Source organism: Odocoileus virginianus, chromosome 11 (genome assembly GCF_023699985.2).
Source record: "Odocoileus virginianus isolate 20LAN1187 ecotype Illinois chromosome 11, Ovbor_1.2, whole genome shotgun sequence".
In the NCBI taxonomy this organism is placed as follows: Eukaryota; Metazoa; Chordata; class Mammalia; order Artiodactyla; family Cervidae; genus Odocoileus; species Odocoileus virginianus.
In genome coordinates this window covers 50,402,089-50,418,115 of record NC_069684.1, presented here as the reverse complement: position 1 = coordinate 50,418,115, position 16,027 = coordinate 50,402,089, and the positions used below count along the sequence as shown (strand labels likewise).

At 39.0% G+C, this 16,027-nt stretch overlaps 1 protein-coding gene across 1 annotated transcript in view; it reads left to right on the top strand.

Annotated features, from left to right (window-relative positions):
- The window catches only part of DNAH14 (dynein axonemal heavy chain 14), a 400,834-nt gene that overhangs the window by 301,913 nt on the left and 82,894 nt on the right, over positions 1-16,027 (top strand). The window contains exons 63-65 of the mRNA XM_070474451.1: positions 5,728-5,859; positions 6,217-6,312; positions 13,124-13,264. Coding sequence (XP_070330552.1) covers positions 5,728-5,859; positions 6,217-6,312; positions 13,124-13,264 — 369 coding nt within the window. The remainder of the gene's footprint in view (positions 1-5,727; positions 5,860-6,216; positions 6,313-13,123; positions 13,265-16,027) is intronic.

Below are 16,027 nucleotides of genomic sequence, written 5' to 3'. Positions count from 1 at the left end.
TGTCCGCCTCTTTGCTTCCCCATGTACTGCGGTAGGTAGGAGCCTACCATGGAATTTCCCAGGCAAGAGTACTGGAGTGGGTTGCCATTTCCTTCTCCAGGGGATCTTCCCGGCCCAGGGATTGAATCTGGATCTCCAGCTTGTACGCAGACGCTTTACGGACTGAGCCACCAGGGAAGCCCCGCCCTTCTGAGAGCCAGTGTTAAAGGAGTCACTGCTTTGGCAACCTAGGTGGAAAAGCTCTGGCCCCCAGGCCAGCCGGCGAGTTCTGTGGATCATGGCCCACACTGGTCCCGGGGAAAACCAGAAGCTTCGTGGGAAATGGAAGAGGGAGGTCCCGCTGAGGCAAGGAGCCGGCCCGAGTGCCGAGGTGAGAACTGGCAGTGAAGGAAGGAAGAGGCCAGGCGCCCCTAGATTGAGCTCGGGCCATCGCTCCTGGTCTGCGGCTACACAGGAGGACTTGGGGCACCAGCCAGATGCCTGGAAAGCAACAGCAGCCTCGGGTGTGAAGTGGTCCAAACTAGGAAGTGCTGAGCTGAGAGGGACCCTCCCAGCCCCTCCGCCAGGGTCCACGGCCGGGGCTCAGGCGAGTCTCAGGACACGACCCGCGCGGAGGGGGCGCGGCGGGCAGGGCGGCCCCACAGCCTACGCGGTGCCAGCAGGCCTCTTCTGCTCCTTCCTTCACGGAGGGCAGCGCTGCCATCTCACGTCCAGGCCTCCAGACGGTGCTTCCAGGCAGGCGGACTCTTTACCTCTGCACCGCGTGGCAAGCCCCATTTATTTTGAATGTTAACCTTTTATTACATAGATGGTTTGCAAATATTTTCTCCCATTTTCTAGATTGCTTTTCCTTTTCATTGATGGTTTCTTTTGCCGTGCAACTTTCTAATTTGAGGTAATCGCACTTACTTATTTTTGCTATTATTGCCTTGCTTTTGGTTTCAAATCCAAAATCGTCACCAAGATCAATGTCAAGTAGCTTACAGCCCGTGTTTTCTTCCAGGAGTTTTATGATTTGGGGTCTCATGTTCAAGTCTTTAATTAATTTTGAGTTAATTTCTGTATGATGTAAGATAGTGGTTCAATTTCATTCTTTTGCATGTAGCTGTTCAGTTTTCCCAACACCACTTATTAAAGAGACTGTCCTTTCACCTTTGTATATTTTTGGCTCCCTTATTTAAATTAATAGACCGTATGCACTTGTGTTCATTTCTGGGCTCTCTATTCTGTTCCATTGATCTATGTGTCTGTTTTTATGCCAATACAACATTGTTTTCTTTACCACAGTTCTGTAATATAGGTGGAAAACAGAAATCAAGATGCCTCCCTCTTTGTTTTTTCTCGAGGTTCCTTTGTCTGTTCAGGGTCTTTTATGGTTCCATACAAATTTTAGGATTGTTTATTCTATTTCTGTGAAAAATGCCATTGGAATTTTGGTAACTATTGTTTTGAATCTGTAGCTTGCTTTGGGTAGTAAGAGCATTTTAACAATGTTTTTTCAATCTATAAGCACAAACAATCTCTGCATTTATTGTATCTGCTATGATTTCCTTCATCAATGTCTTTAATTTTCAGTATCAGATATTCCACTTCTTTAGTTAAATATATTTTTAGATATTTTATTCTTTTTGATGCCGTTGTAAATGGGATTTTCTACATTAGAAGATCTAAATTTCTCTTTATGAGAGTTTATTGTTTGTGTATAGAAATGTAACTGATTTTACATACTAATTTTGTCTACTGCAACTTTATGGAATTTGTTAGTTTTAGCACTTTTTTGGTAGAAGCTTTAAGGTATTCTACATTTAATATTATGTCATCTGGAAATAGTGACAGTTTTATGTCTTCTTTTTCAATTTAGGTGCCTTTTTTTTTTTTGCCTACTCGCTATGGCTAGAACTTCCAACACTGTGTTGAATAAAAGTGGCAAGAGTGAGCATCCTTATCTTGTTTCTCATCTTATTTTTTTTGTTTGTTTCTCATCTTATAAAAACAAATTTCAGTTCTTCCTCATTGAGTATTATGTTAGCTATGGCTTTGTCACATATGACCTTTATTATGTTGAGCTATATTCCTTCTAAAGCCAATTTATTGAGCATCTTTCTCATAAATCAAAATTGAATTTTGTCAAATGCTTCTTCTGCATCCATTGAGATGATCATATGATTTTTACCCTTCATTTTGTTAATATGATGTACCACATTGATTGATTCGTGGATGCTGAACCATCCTTGAATCCATCCCTGGAATAAACCCCGCTTGATTATGGTTTATGATCCTTTTAATATATTGTTGAATTAATTTGCTTATATTTTGTGGATTTTTGTGTCTGTGTTCATCAGAGATAATTTTCTTTTCTTGTAGTATCCTGTCTGGTTTTAGTATCAGGGTAATGCTAGCCTGATAAAAAAACAAAAATGAGTTTGAAAGTGTTCCCTCTTCTTCTATCTTTTGGAAGAATTTCAGAAGGATTGGTATCAGCTCCTCTACATATGTTTGGTAGAATTCACCAGTGAAGCCAACTGGTGCCGGACTTTTGCTTGTTGGGAGGTTTTTATTTATTGATCGTGGCTCAGATGGTAAAGAATTTACTTGCAATGTGGGAGACCTGGGTTCAGTGTCTGGGTTGGGAAGGTCCCCTGGAGGAGGGCAACCTACTCCAGTATTCTGGGGAATTCCATGGACAGAGGAGCCTGGCAGGCTATAGTCCATGGGGTCGCAAAAAGTCAGACATGACTGAGCGACTTTCACTTTTTCTTTAATCTTTTTACTAGTAACCAGACTGTTCAGATTTCCTGATTCTTCATAATTCAGTCTTGATAGGTTGACTATTTCTAGGAATTTATCCATTTCTTTTAGGTTATCCAGTTTGCTGGTATATGATTTTTCACAGTGCTCTGTTATGATTTTTTATATTTCTGTGGTATCAGTTGCAACATCTCAATTTTCATTTCTGATTTGACTGATTTGAGTGTTCTTTCTCCTTTTTCTTAGTCTAGCTACAGATTTTTCAAGTTTTTTTATCTTTAAAAAAAAAACAGATTTTAATCCTTTTGAGTTTTTTCCTGTTGATTATTTAGTAACCATTTATTTCTGCACTGATCTTTCCTTCCTTCTATCAACTTTGTGCTTCATTTGTTCTTCTTTTTGTCATTCCAAGAGCTGTGTTAAATTTAGAAGCCTACCCCTCAGACTGAAGTTTTGACATAAGCAAACAGCCTCTTTCGCTGGAAACCTTGGCACTTTCAGTCAGTCCTCTGTGTTGGGCCCTGGGATGGGTGAGTCCCCATGGAGCTTTTAAGGGATACTTCTCAGATTGCTATAACCTTTTGAGTCTCATGGATACAGCCCTGTTGACTTTTAAAGCTATATGTATTGTGGAATTTTTTTCTCAGGTGCAGGTCCTGAAGTTGGGTTGTCAGATGTGGGTTTCATACCCTTCAGTTCTCAGGGAGAAGCTCAGGGTTGTGAGTTCCGTGCCAACTGTGAGACCCCCACACTGTGGCGAGGTTGTGTCTCAGCCTCTCCTACCTGATACAGTGTGGGGTCTTATCTCTTTCATCCAAGTATAGGAGTCACTCGGGTCGTTTTTGGCTTTCTTCCAGAGATTATTGCTCCCTATGTGTAGGTGGCACTAGTGGTAAAGAACCCACGTGCCAGTGCAGGAGACAGAAGAGACACATGTTCCATCCCTAGATCAGGAAGATCTCCTGGAGGAGGGCATGGCAACCCACTCCAGTATTCTTGCCTAGAGAATCCTGTGGACAGAGGAGCCTGGTGGGCTGCTGTCCATGGGGTCGCCCAAAGTCAGAAACGACTGAAGTGAGTGAAGCAGCTTAGCATGCATGCATGTATAGCTGTAGATTCAGTGTGGCCATGAGAGGGAGGCAGTTCAGAATCCTCCTATGTCACTACCTTGAACCAGGTCTCTGAGATTTTTTTTCATTCATGTAACAAATGTTCATATAACAACATGTACCAAACACTGTTCTGAGTTCTTTACAAATATTGATTTATGTGTGAGAAGATGATGGTTAGATTAGAGCACAGAAGAAAAATTTTAATAAGATAGTCTGGACACCTAGTAAAGGGTTTCACTGGAGCAGATGTAATTCTGAAGAATGTAGTCCTACAGTAAGGTAGGACTGCAAGAAGGATGAGAGAAGGACCAAAGTCTTGAGCAAGCAGTGGAATTCAGGGCACCAGTAGAGTGGGAGACCATGTAGAGCCCTTACCCAGAGCAGTACTCCATCTATACCTTGATTTCAAATTTCCAGTCTCCAGAACTGTGAGAGAATAAATTGTTGTTGTTTTAAGTCACCCAGTTTGTGGTAATTTGTTACAATGGCCACAGGAAACTAATACAGATTTTGGTACTACTTGGTGATTGCTGCTGCAACAATATTACCTAAAACTATAGAAGTAGCTTTGGATGTGTAGATGCTGGAGTAATATCTGAACAGGGACATTACATAGGAGCCAAGCTGAGAGCTAAGTTCAGGGACAAACTGAAAGGTTTATATACATATGAATGGCACTGTCACAGCTGAAGGGGTGAATGCTCATTAATTAATTCAATAAATATTTATGGATTATTTTCCATGTAAGAGACATTGTGAGACATTACAATAGTTTATAAGACCAACTTATTGATGTTATGAAGCTTACATTGTAACAGGGAAAACAGACATTAAATAGCTAACAACACAGTTAGTTAGTTAAAATAATAATCTGTGCTATTAGGAAGTATAGAGTAGTACCTGAACAAGGTGAATTTTTTTAGCAGAATATGTGTTGCTACCCATACCACTCATGAATTAATGCAATAACTCTTCACTCTGAAACATTCTTAGCAAAAACAATTCCCTATGGTTATGCTTAAATAGATACTTATATACTGTTATACTTTTGAGGTATACTTATAGCTTATCTATAGAAAAAAAAGGTATAGCTTATCTAAAGAAATGATTAAAAGCCTAACAGCATTTTAAATAATAAGAAGAACACAAGTAATCATTGAGAATGGACCACATTCCATCTGAATTATTCAGCAAAATGGTCCTGTCCTTCCAGGCAAGAAAGGAAATGCCTGGTTAGAAAGGATGGAACAAGGAGTATCAGTCTGAGAAAGATTTCCTTCTGATTATTTCTCCCCAAAGTATAGGAGAAATACTATATCACTAACTCTAAACTAGGTTGTACCATTTAGATGAGGTGGATCCATAGACCTGTGACAGGTCTAACTAAGCTATAGAACAATGTCCTCAGTGAGCCCCAGCATGCACCAGGCCACACCACCATCATTGACCAGAGAGACCTTTCTATAGGACTGTGCCCTGCCAAATGCTTCTTATGGAACAGAAATTGAGTGTGGTTTTCCAGGTGACCACATATAAGGTACACAAGAAGAAGACTTCAGACCTACTTATACACCACATTCCAAAAAACCAGAGAAAGGTAACTTGTTTTATTTTCATTTTAAAATGGAGTTCTTAGGAAAAAAAACTATAATATAGCTACTGTAACAATAACAGCAACAGTAGAGGCTTTTCCCCTCTTCTTTAAAAAATTAGTGATACTATAGCCAGTTTCTATCGAGGCATGTCTTACATTCTACTTTTGAAGAATACTTTAGTATTTTTATTGAAACAAAATTTCTTTCTAGTGTAGATTGAGGAAAACTTCAGATCAATATTTCTCATATAATACATGAACTGTTCTCTCTAGACTTTCATAAAACTGAAGAAGATTTTAGTCTTACCTGATTTCAACCCAAACAAGATTGCTCTAGTTTCTGTTGCTTGTTGCTCTATGTGCCAGTGGGTTATAGCTTTGAATAACTACCATGAAGCACAGAAGGTATGCTTTTTCCTCCTAAATACCTATAACAGTTTGTAAGTGATACGTCATTGTCCCAGAAAAGCATTTAATGCTCAAATGAACTTCTGTGGAAAGAATGCTTAATGAAAAACACTTTAACAACCATATTATGTTTACTCTCAGACATCAAATTCTCCTATCATGTTCTTTAATTTATGACAACTATGCTATTGTTTTATTTGTTTTAATGTTTCTCCATATTAAACTAGCTATTTCCCTTTGTACACTAATTCTAAGAAAGCTTAAGAGTTGACATATGTGTCTTTTAATCTTAAGTGGTATTTTTAACGGTGAACTTGAATTTAAGCACTTAAATTTTGTGACATTCTGTTTAAGCTGTTGGGCCCTAAGCAAATCCAAGTGGCTGAAGCTCAAAATGTCCTAAAAATTGCACAACAAAGGTTGGATGAAAAACAAAGAGGTTTACAGCTGGTAAGAAATTGCTTTACTTGTTACACTCTCAAAGTCTTTATGAACTAGAGAAAAACATCAGGAAAGAGTCATTATCTCAACAGACTTTATCAGTTTAATGTAAAATAAAGACAATAATACAGGTAGTGAAAAGATTAATTGTGATTAGTTAAATACTATAAATACTATAGGGCTTTCCAGGTGTTGTTGTTTAGTCACTAAGCTGTGTCTGTTTCTTTGCTACCCCATGGACTGCAACATGGCGGCCTCCTCAGTCTTTCACTGTCTCCCAGAGTTTGCTCAAATTCATATCCATTGAGTTGTTGATGCTATCTAACCATCTCATTTTCTGCCACCTCCTTCTCCTTTTGCTTCCTATCTTCCCCCACAATCAGGGTCTTTTCCAGTGAGTCAGCTCTTCATGTCAAGTAGGCAAAGTATTGGAGCTTCAGCTTCAGCATCAGTCCTTCCAATGAATATCCAAGGTTTATTTCCTTTAGGATTGACTGGTTTGATCTCCTTGCAGTCCAAGGGACTCTCAAGAGTCTTCTCCAACACTGCAATTCCAAAGCATCAATTCTTTGGCACTCAGCCTTCTTTATGGTCCAACTATCACATCTGTACATGACTACTAGAAAAACCATAGTATTGACTATACACACCTTGGTCAGCAAAGTGATAGCTCTGGTTTTTAATAAGCTTTGTCAAATAAAGTTTGTCATACTTACCTTCCAAGGAGCAAAGTGTCTTTTAATTTCATGGCTGCAGTCAATGTCCGCAGTGATTTTGGAACCCAAGAAAATAAAATCTGTCACTGTTTCCACTTTGTCCTCTTCTATTTGCCATGAAGTGATGGGACCAGTTGCACAATCTTAGTTTTTTGAATGTTGAGGTTTTTTTTTTTTTGCTTTTATTATATTTTATTATTATTATTGGTATTATATTTCAGTTATTCTGGGAGATATGTAGTGATATCATATTTGGTTTTAATTTGCATTTCCCTGATGCCTCATGATACTGAACGTCTTTTCATGTGCTTACTTTTCATTTAAATTGTTCTACCAACAATCTTGTTAAAAGTACTAAAAGACATGCTGCTAGCTGGTTCAAAAAGGTTTCCCAAACCACGTATCTGACAAAGGACCCCTCACTACAATATATAAAAAAAACTTTCAAATTCAACAGTAAATAAACACTCTAATTAGAACATGGACACAAAGCGTGAATAGACATTTCACAAAAGAAGGAATTTAAATGAATGTTGAGTTTTAAGCCAGCTTTTTCACTCTCCTCTTTCATCCTCGTCAAGAAGCTCTTTAGTTCCTCTTCACTTTCTTGCCATTAGAGTTTTATCATTAGCATATCTGAGGTTGTTGGTATTTCTCCCAGCAATCTTAATTCCAGCTTGTGATTCATCCAGCAGCCCAGCATTTCACATTATGTGTTCTGAATATAAGTTAAATAAGCAAGGTAACAATATACAGCCTTGTAGTACTCCTTTCCCAATTTTGAACAAGTCAGTTGTTCTTTGTCTGGTTCTAACTGTTGCTTCTTGGCCTGCATACAAGTTTCTCAGGAGACAGATAAGGTGGTCTAATACTCCCATCTCTTTAAGAATTTTCCACAATTTGTTGTGATCCACACAGTCAAAGGCTTTAGCATTGTCAATGAAGCAGAAGTACATGTCTTTCTGAAATTCCTTTGCTTTCTCCATAATCCAATGGGTGTTGGCAATTTGATCTCTGGTTCCTCTGCCTTCTCTAGACCCAGGTTATACATCTGAAAGTTCTTGATTCATGCACTGTTGAACCCTAGCTTAAAGGATTTTGAGCATAACCTTTTTAGCATGTGAAATGAGCACAGTTGTATAGTAGTTTGAACATTCTTTAGCATTGCCCTTCTTTGGGACTGGAATGAAAACTGACCTTTTCCAGTCCTGTGGCCACTGCTGAGTTTTCCAAATTTGCTGGCACATTGAGTGAAGCACTTTAACAGCATCATCTTTTAGGATTTGAAATAGCTCAGCTGGAATTCCATCACCTCCACTAGCTTTGTTTATAGTAATGCTTGCTAAAGCCTACTTGACCTCACACTCCAGGATGTCCAACTCTAGGTGAGTGACCACACCATCATGGTTATCTAGATCATTAAGACCTTTTTTGTATAGTTCTGTGTATTTTGCCACTTTTTCTTAATCTCCTCTGCTTCTGTTAGGTTCTTAACATTTCTGTCCTTTATCTTGTTCATCCATGCATGAAATATTCCCTTGATAGTTCTAATTTTTTTGATGAGACCTCTAGTCTTTCCCATTCTATTGTTTTCCTTTATTTGTTTTCATTGTTCCTTTAAGAAGGCCTTCTTATCTCTCCTTGCTTCCCCAGGTGGTACAGTAGTAAAGAATCCACCTGCCAGTGCAAGAGATGCTGGCTGGACCTCTGAGTTAGGATGATCCCCTGGAGTAGGAAATGGCAACCCACTCCAGTATTCTTGCCTGGAAAATCCCATGGACAGCAGAGCCTGGTGGGCTACAGTCCATGGCATCACAAAGATTTAGACACAACTGATCAACTGAGCACACACACACATAAATACTAATGTACAGATCTTAGTGCCTGACACCTAATAACACACTCAGTAATGTTAACTAATGTTACATCACTAATATATTAATTCACCATTTGTTCCAGGACATCTTTATAACTTCAGTTTACTGAAGACTTAATATCAATCTATGTTTTTTATTTTTTTTTCCATTTATTTTTATTAGTTGGAGGCTAATTACTTTACATCATTACAGTAGTTTTTGTCATACATTGAAATGAATTAGCCATGGATTTACATGTATTCCCCATCCCGGTCCCCCCTCCCACCTCCCTCTCCACCCGATCCCTCTGGGTCTTCCCAGTGCACCAGGCCCGAGCACTTGGCTCATGCACCCAACCTGGGCTGGTGATCTGTTTCACCCTAGATAATATACATGTTTCAATGCTGTTCTCTTGAAATATCCCACCCTCGCCTTCTCCCAGAGTCCACAAGTCTGTTCTATACATCTGAGTCTCTTTTTCTGTTTTGCATATAGGGTTATCGTTACCATCTTTCTAAAGTCCATATATATGTGTTAGTATACTGTAATGGTCTTTATATTTCTGGCTTACTTCGCTCTGTATAATGGGCTCCAGTTTCATCCATCTCATTAGAACTGATTCAAATGAATTCTTTTTAATGGCTGAGTAATATTCCATGGTGTATATGTACCACAGCTTCCTCATCCATTCGTCTGCTGATGGGCATCTGGGTTGCTTCCTGTTTAGCCTGTTTCTATTAATTACTTTGTTGCTGTGTAAAATCATGGTTATTATTTTAATGGGCTTCCCAGGTGGCTCAGTGGTAAAGAATCTGCCCACCAGTGCAGGAGACTTGAGAGACATGGGTTTGATCCCTGGGTGGGGAAGATCCCTTGGAGAAGGAAATGGCAACACACTTCAGTATTCTTGCCTGAAAAATCCCATGGACAGAAGAAGAGCCTGATGGGCTACAGTCCATGGGGTTGTAAAGAAGTCAGACACGACTTAGCGACTAAGCACAAGCACATTCCTTTGATGTCTCAATTTTAAATTAACTAAGAGTATCATAATGAAAACTAAAATTAGAATTGAGATCATTAATCCGTCTCATATAGCTCACATACCTTTTGAGAATGGGTAAGGCAATATACTTCAGAGACGGCAATCTAATAGGCACATTCTGCCCATTGACATCTTTATTTGGACTATGTAAGTCTTTTCCTACATTTTGATGTAGTTACCAACATTTTAATCTGAAATTTTCATTTAAAACCTACATTTTCTTGAAAATTCAGGAAATCTGACAGCCTGAGCTAGCATTCTTACTTGGCCACCATAAACCCCTGTATTCACTTCAAGGATTTATATTACCTACCTGGTCCCATAGGTATTTCTTGCAAGCTTAAGAGATATAAAAAGTATTGGACATTTTTAAGGGAAATTAGCAACAAATTTGAACTGAATTTATTTTATGTTGCTGTGTAGTTTTATTGTACTTATGCTTGGTATTTTCAATTTTGATATTTACTCAGTTTTCCTGATGTTCATGATTTTGTGTGTGTGTCTTAGTATTTTCACTCATCTATCCAACAAATGTTTGTTTACAGTATTGTTCACTTGTTTTTATTATTATTGCATGGTATAAGACAGAAAGATAAACTGCAAATTCTTGTCAGAATTTTATTCACTAATACTCCACATCCCCTTCCAGGACTACAGGCTTCATGAGAAGTTTCTAATATTTTAACTCATTAAATGCAAACAAGTATATTTTAAATGTATATTTTTACATTTGTGTGCTCAGTTGCTCAGTTGTGTCTGACTCTTTGTGGCCCCATGGACTGTACACCACCAGGCTTCTCTGTCCACGGGATTCTCCAGGCAAGAATACTGGAGTGGTTGCCACTTCCTACTCCAGGGGATCTTCCCAACCCAGGGACTGAACCTGAGTCTCCCATCTCCTGCATTGGCAGGTGGATTCTTTACCACTAGCACCACCTGGGAAGCCCCATTTTTACACTTAATATTTTAAAATTGAGTGTAATAGTTAACTCCATTGGTTTTAAACTCTTTGTTGAGATTTTATGCTTACTCAACCACGCACTGTCTCCCATTTTATAAACAGGTTTTTTGTTCACTTGGGTCCTAGTATTAAAAAAAAAATTCTGAAAAATCTCTGAAACTTTGGGAAAAAGAAATAATATCAGAACCTATTATATTTCACTGTGTTACCTTGAGGCACACAGTGACTATCTGTCATACAGTAGAAATTTCACATGTTTAATTGAATTGACAAGCCCTCCGTCTAGTCAAGGCTATGGTTTTTCCAGTGGTCATGTATGGATGTGAGAGTTGAACTATAAAGAAAGCTGAGCGCCGAAGAATTGATGCTTTTGAACTGTGGTATTGGAGAAGACTCTTGACAGTCCCTTAAATTGCAAAGAGATCCAACCAGTCCATCCTAAAGGAGATCAGTCCTGGGTGTTCATTGGAAGGACTGATGTTGAAGCTGAGACTCAATACTTTGGCCACCTGATGCGAAGAGTTGATTCATTGGAAAAGACCCTGATGCTGGGAGGGATTGGGGGCAGGAGGAGAAGGGGACGACAGAGGATGAGATGGCTGGATGGCATCACTGACGTGATTGACAGGAGTTTGAGTAAACTCCGGGAGTTGCTGATGGGCAGGGAGGCCTGGCATGCTGCGATTCATGGGGTCACAGAGTCGGACACGACTGACTGACTGAACTGACTAACTGACACTTTAAAAAACTCACTAGATCATAAGTAACAAAGAAAGAGTTTTCTGAGTAATCTAAACAGAAAGTATAAGCAAGAAAACAAAGCAACATAATATATGAACAAACAACTGAATAATTATTATGGGTGTAACAGGACTAAGTAATAAATCATTAGAATAAGCATGCCAAAAGTCACTAATGTGCATATTTTTGTGAAAATTAGGTATTTTCACCAGGATAACATCTTAGAAATCAGAGGAGAAATTACAGATCACTAACCGTATTCAATAGGCACAAGTTTGTATATACAATTACATGTACATATCATATTGAAGTCTTCACACTAAACCCTGTCTTCAGAGATTTTGAGGACATGAAAAAAGAATAATAAGACTATAAGACCACAGCCCAAGAGATAATATCTGCCAATGTATAGTTCCTTCAAAAAATGACTTTTGTAACCAGTGTAGATCCGTGTGGACTTGTCAAGCTAAGACTTTATGACAGCTGGAAGTTGATAAGAATTTTAAAGAATGCCTAGGATTTACATCCATTTAAGGGAGGAGTCCAGGCACAAGGGAAGAATATGAGACAAATCCCAGAGGCAAGAAAATTTAGGAAATGTTTAGAAAATATGGAATAAGCCAATCTGGTTGTACTGTAATATTGAAAAGGAGATGAATTTGGGAAGGAATATTGGGATTAGGTTGTGGGTAATTAGGTTGTTGGCAGGGTTGAAACACTGGACTCTCTCCTTAGGCAATCTTTTCTATAAGAATTCACCAAATGTCTTTGAGCAAGGATAATCAAGATAAGTGGTAATTTAAGAAAACAGTTTCATCAACTAATCATGAAAATATGTTTTCTACTTAACAGCCTGTGCTTAGTTGCTCAGTCATGTCCAGCTCTTTGCAACCCCATGGACTGTAGCTCTCTAGGCTCCTCTGTCCATGTGATTCTCCAGGCAAGATTCTCCAGGCAACCCACTAGAGTGGGTTGCCATGCCCTCCTCCAAGGGATCTTCTCAACCGAGGCATCAAACCCTGGTCTCCTGCATTGCAGGCAGATTCTTTACCATCTGAGCCATCAAGGAAGCCACTACTTACAGCCTAGGGATAATTTAATAGTTGCTTCATCCCACCAGTCCAACTTCAAAAACTCATTAGTTTCTAGGCATCAGAGTATCTGGCATGAAAAAATGTTCAATCGGTTCCTTAAAAGAAGAAAACTAGATGTGATACAAAATTTTCTGTGTGAAAAATAAATCAGAAATGAATCTTCAGATACCAAGATTGTAAGAAAGCTTATCAAGGAAGATGGCAGTTTTTTAAAAAAGTTCAGCATCAAGGATTGATTCATTTAATTACCACAATGTACATTTTCATTGATAATATATCTATCTTTCCAGGAAGATTTTCCAGGATGTGAAATGAAGTGGTTACACACCATGTTTGCATAAATGACAGATAAACTCTTAAGGCAAATGAGAGTAAGAATTTGTCTCAATACTGAATTCATTGTCTTTCAGGTTGAAGAACATCTTCAGTTTTTGCAAGAGGCCTACAAAGAGATTGTTGCTGAAAAAGAACTATTAGCACATCGAAGAAAACTGGCCACCAAGCGCTTACAGTGTGCATCTATCTTACTAACTGCCTTGGAAGATGAGAAGGCAGGACTTCCCTTGGTTTTATATCTCCTTCATTAATTTCTACTAGTCTTGACAAACCCAAGATGCTGCTTTCACTGAAGGCTATATCATACTGCTTAAAACTATTTTACTATCAGTTTCCCTTTTAAGATCAGTAGACAGTTCTATAACAGCAGGTGGCATGGGAGTAAAGGATACCAGATGGCGCAGGAGTAAAGAATTCACCTGCAAACGCAGGGGACACAAGAGACCCAGGCTCAATCCTTGGGTTGGGAAGATCCCCTGGAGGAGGAAATAGCAACACACTCCAGTGTTCTTGCCTGAAAAAATCCCATTGACAGAGGAACCTGGCAGGCTACAGTCTATGAGGTCACAAAGAGTCAGACACGACTGAGCACATACACAGACAGGCAATTCTATTGAGACAAAAATAAAAGAATCTTGATTAAATAGTCTTAAAACAGGGGTAACAGTAAAATGATCAAAAGTTTGTGCCTAAAACATCAGCACGCTTTGTCTGATGAGGCCTAAAATAATAAATCTGCCTATGAGTATGGCATGAGTTTTCCTTTTCTAGCAGAGAAATAACCCCAACTGAATGTAGAAACATGGGTGGGGCTGAAATGAAGGGTATCTCTTTAGACAGGAAAAAGAAAATTTTATTTTTTCTGTCTTCTGACCTCTTTTATCTCATCTTTTTATTTCTCTCCTAATTCATCTGCTTTCTCTATATTTGAATCCTTAGTCAGGTTACTAGCATCTTGGTTTAAGTCATTACTCAGCTATCTCAAAAAATCTTACAAAAGTCTCAAGATAATTTTAATTTAGTTTAGTTGCTTAGATAAATATATATCGCAGAAGACTCCTAAAGGGCAGGGAGAAAGAGGTTATGAAATGAGACCAACCAGAGGGACATCACAGAGGAAAATGACTGATATCCTTGTGAATCAAGAACATGTTGAGAGGAAGTAGAACAGCTTATCTCAGATCTTAAGCTTCCAGATGATGTGGTTCTCACTTAACATGCTTTATTCTTGATCAGTCAAGCACATACACAGTTGTAGAAGGAGGGTATATAGCCAAAGAATATGGGTTCAGAGCCTTGCTGCATTCTTCAGAAGCTTTGTGAACTTGCTTAACTTTTCTAAGCTTTAATGTCTTGATCTTAAAGTCAATGGGATTTTACTTAACAGAATATTGAAAGCCTCTCATGAGATTTTCCAAAAAAATGTCAGTCAGATAAGTAAGGATTCAAAAGTACTGGTCCTTATTGCCATAATTTAACACCATTAATAACACATTATCAGTTCAGTTCAGTTCAGTCACTCAGTCGTATCCAACTCTTTGTGACACCCCATGGACTACAGCATGCCAGGCTTCCCTGTCCATCACTAACTCCTGGAGTTTACACAAACTCACGTCCATTGAGTTGCTGATGCCATCCAACCTTCTCATCTTCTGTTGTCCCCTTCTCCTCCTGCCCTCAATCTTTCCCAGCATCAGGGTCTTTTCAAATGAGTTAGTTCTTCACATCAGGTGGCCAAACTATTGGAGTTTCAGCTTCATCATCAGTCCTTCCAATGAATATTCAGGACTGATTTTCTTTAGGATGAACTTGTTGGATCTCCTTGCAGTGCAAGGGACTCTCAAGAGTCTTCACCACAGTTCAAAAGCATCAATTCTTCAGTGCTCAGCTTTCTTTATAGTCCAACTCTCACATCCATACATGACCACTGGAAAAACATTAGCCTTGACTAGACAGACCTTTGTTGGCAAAGTAACATCTCTGCTTTTAATATGCTGTCTAGGTTGGTCATAACTTTTCTCCCAAGAAGTAAGTGTCTTTTAATATCATGGCTGCAATCACCATCTGCAGAGATTCTGTGGCCCCAAAAAATAGTCAGCCACAGTTTCTCCATCTATTTGCCATGAAGTGATGGGACCAGATGTGATGATCTTTGTTTTCTGATTGTTGAACTTTAAGCCCACTTTTTAACTCTCCTCTTTCACTTTCATCAAGAGGCTCTTTAGTTCTTCTTCACTTTCTGCCATAAGGGTGCTGTCATATGCACATCTGAGGTTATTGATATTTCTCCCTGCAATCTTGATTCCAGCTTGTGCTTCTTCCAGCCCAGCATTCCTCATGATGTACTCTACATATAAGTTAAATAAGCAGGGTGACAATATACAGCCTTGATGTCCTCCTTTTCCTATTTGGAACCAGTCTGTTGTTCTACATCAAGTTCTAACTGTTGCTTCCTGACCTGCATGTAGGTTTCTCAAGAGGCAGGTCAGTTGGTCTGGTATTCCCATCTCTTTCAGAATTTATATAAAGGCTTTGGCATAGTCAATAAAGCAGAAATAGATGTTTTTCTGGAACTCTCTTGCTTTTTTGATGATCCAGTGGATATTGGCAATTTGATCTCTGGTTCCTCTGCCTTTTCTAGACCCAGCTTGAACATCTGGAAGTTCACGGTTCACGTATTGCTGAAGCCTGGCTTGGAGAATTTTGAGCATTACTTTACTAGCGTATGAGACAAGTGCAATTGTGTGGTAGTCTGACCTTTCTCTGACATTGCCTCTCTTTGGGATTGGAATGAAAACTGACCTTTCCCAGTCCTGTGGCCACTGCTGAGTTTTCCAAATTTGCTGGCATATTGAGTGCAGCACTTTCACAGCAACATCTTTTTATGATTTGAAATAGCTCAACTTTCCATCACCTCCATTAGCTTTGTTTGTAGTGAAGCTTCCCAAGGCCCACTTGACTTCACATTCCAGGATGGC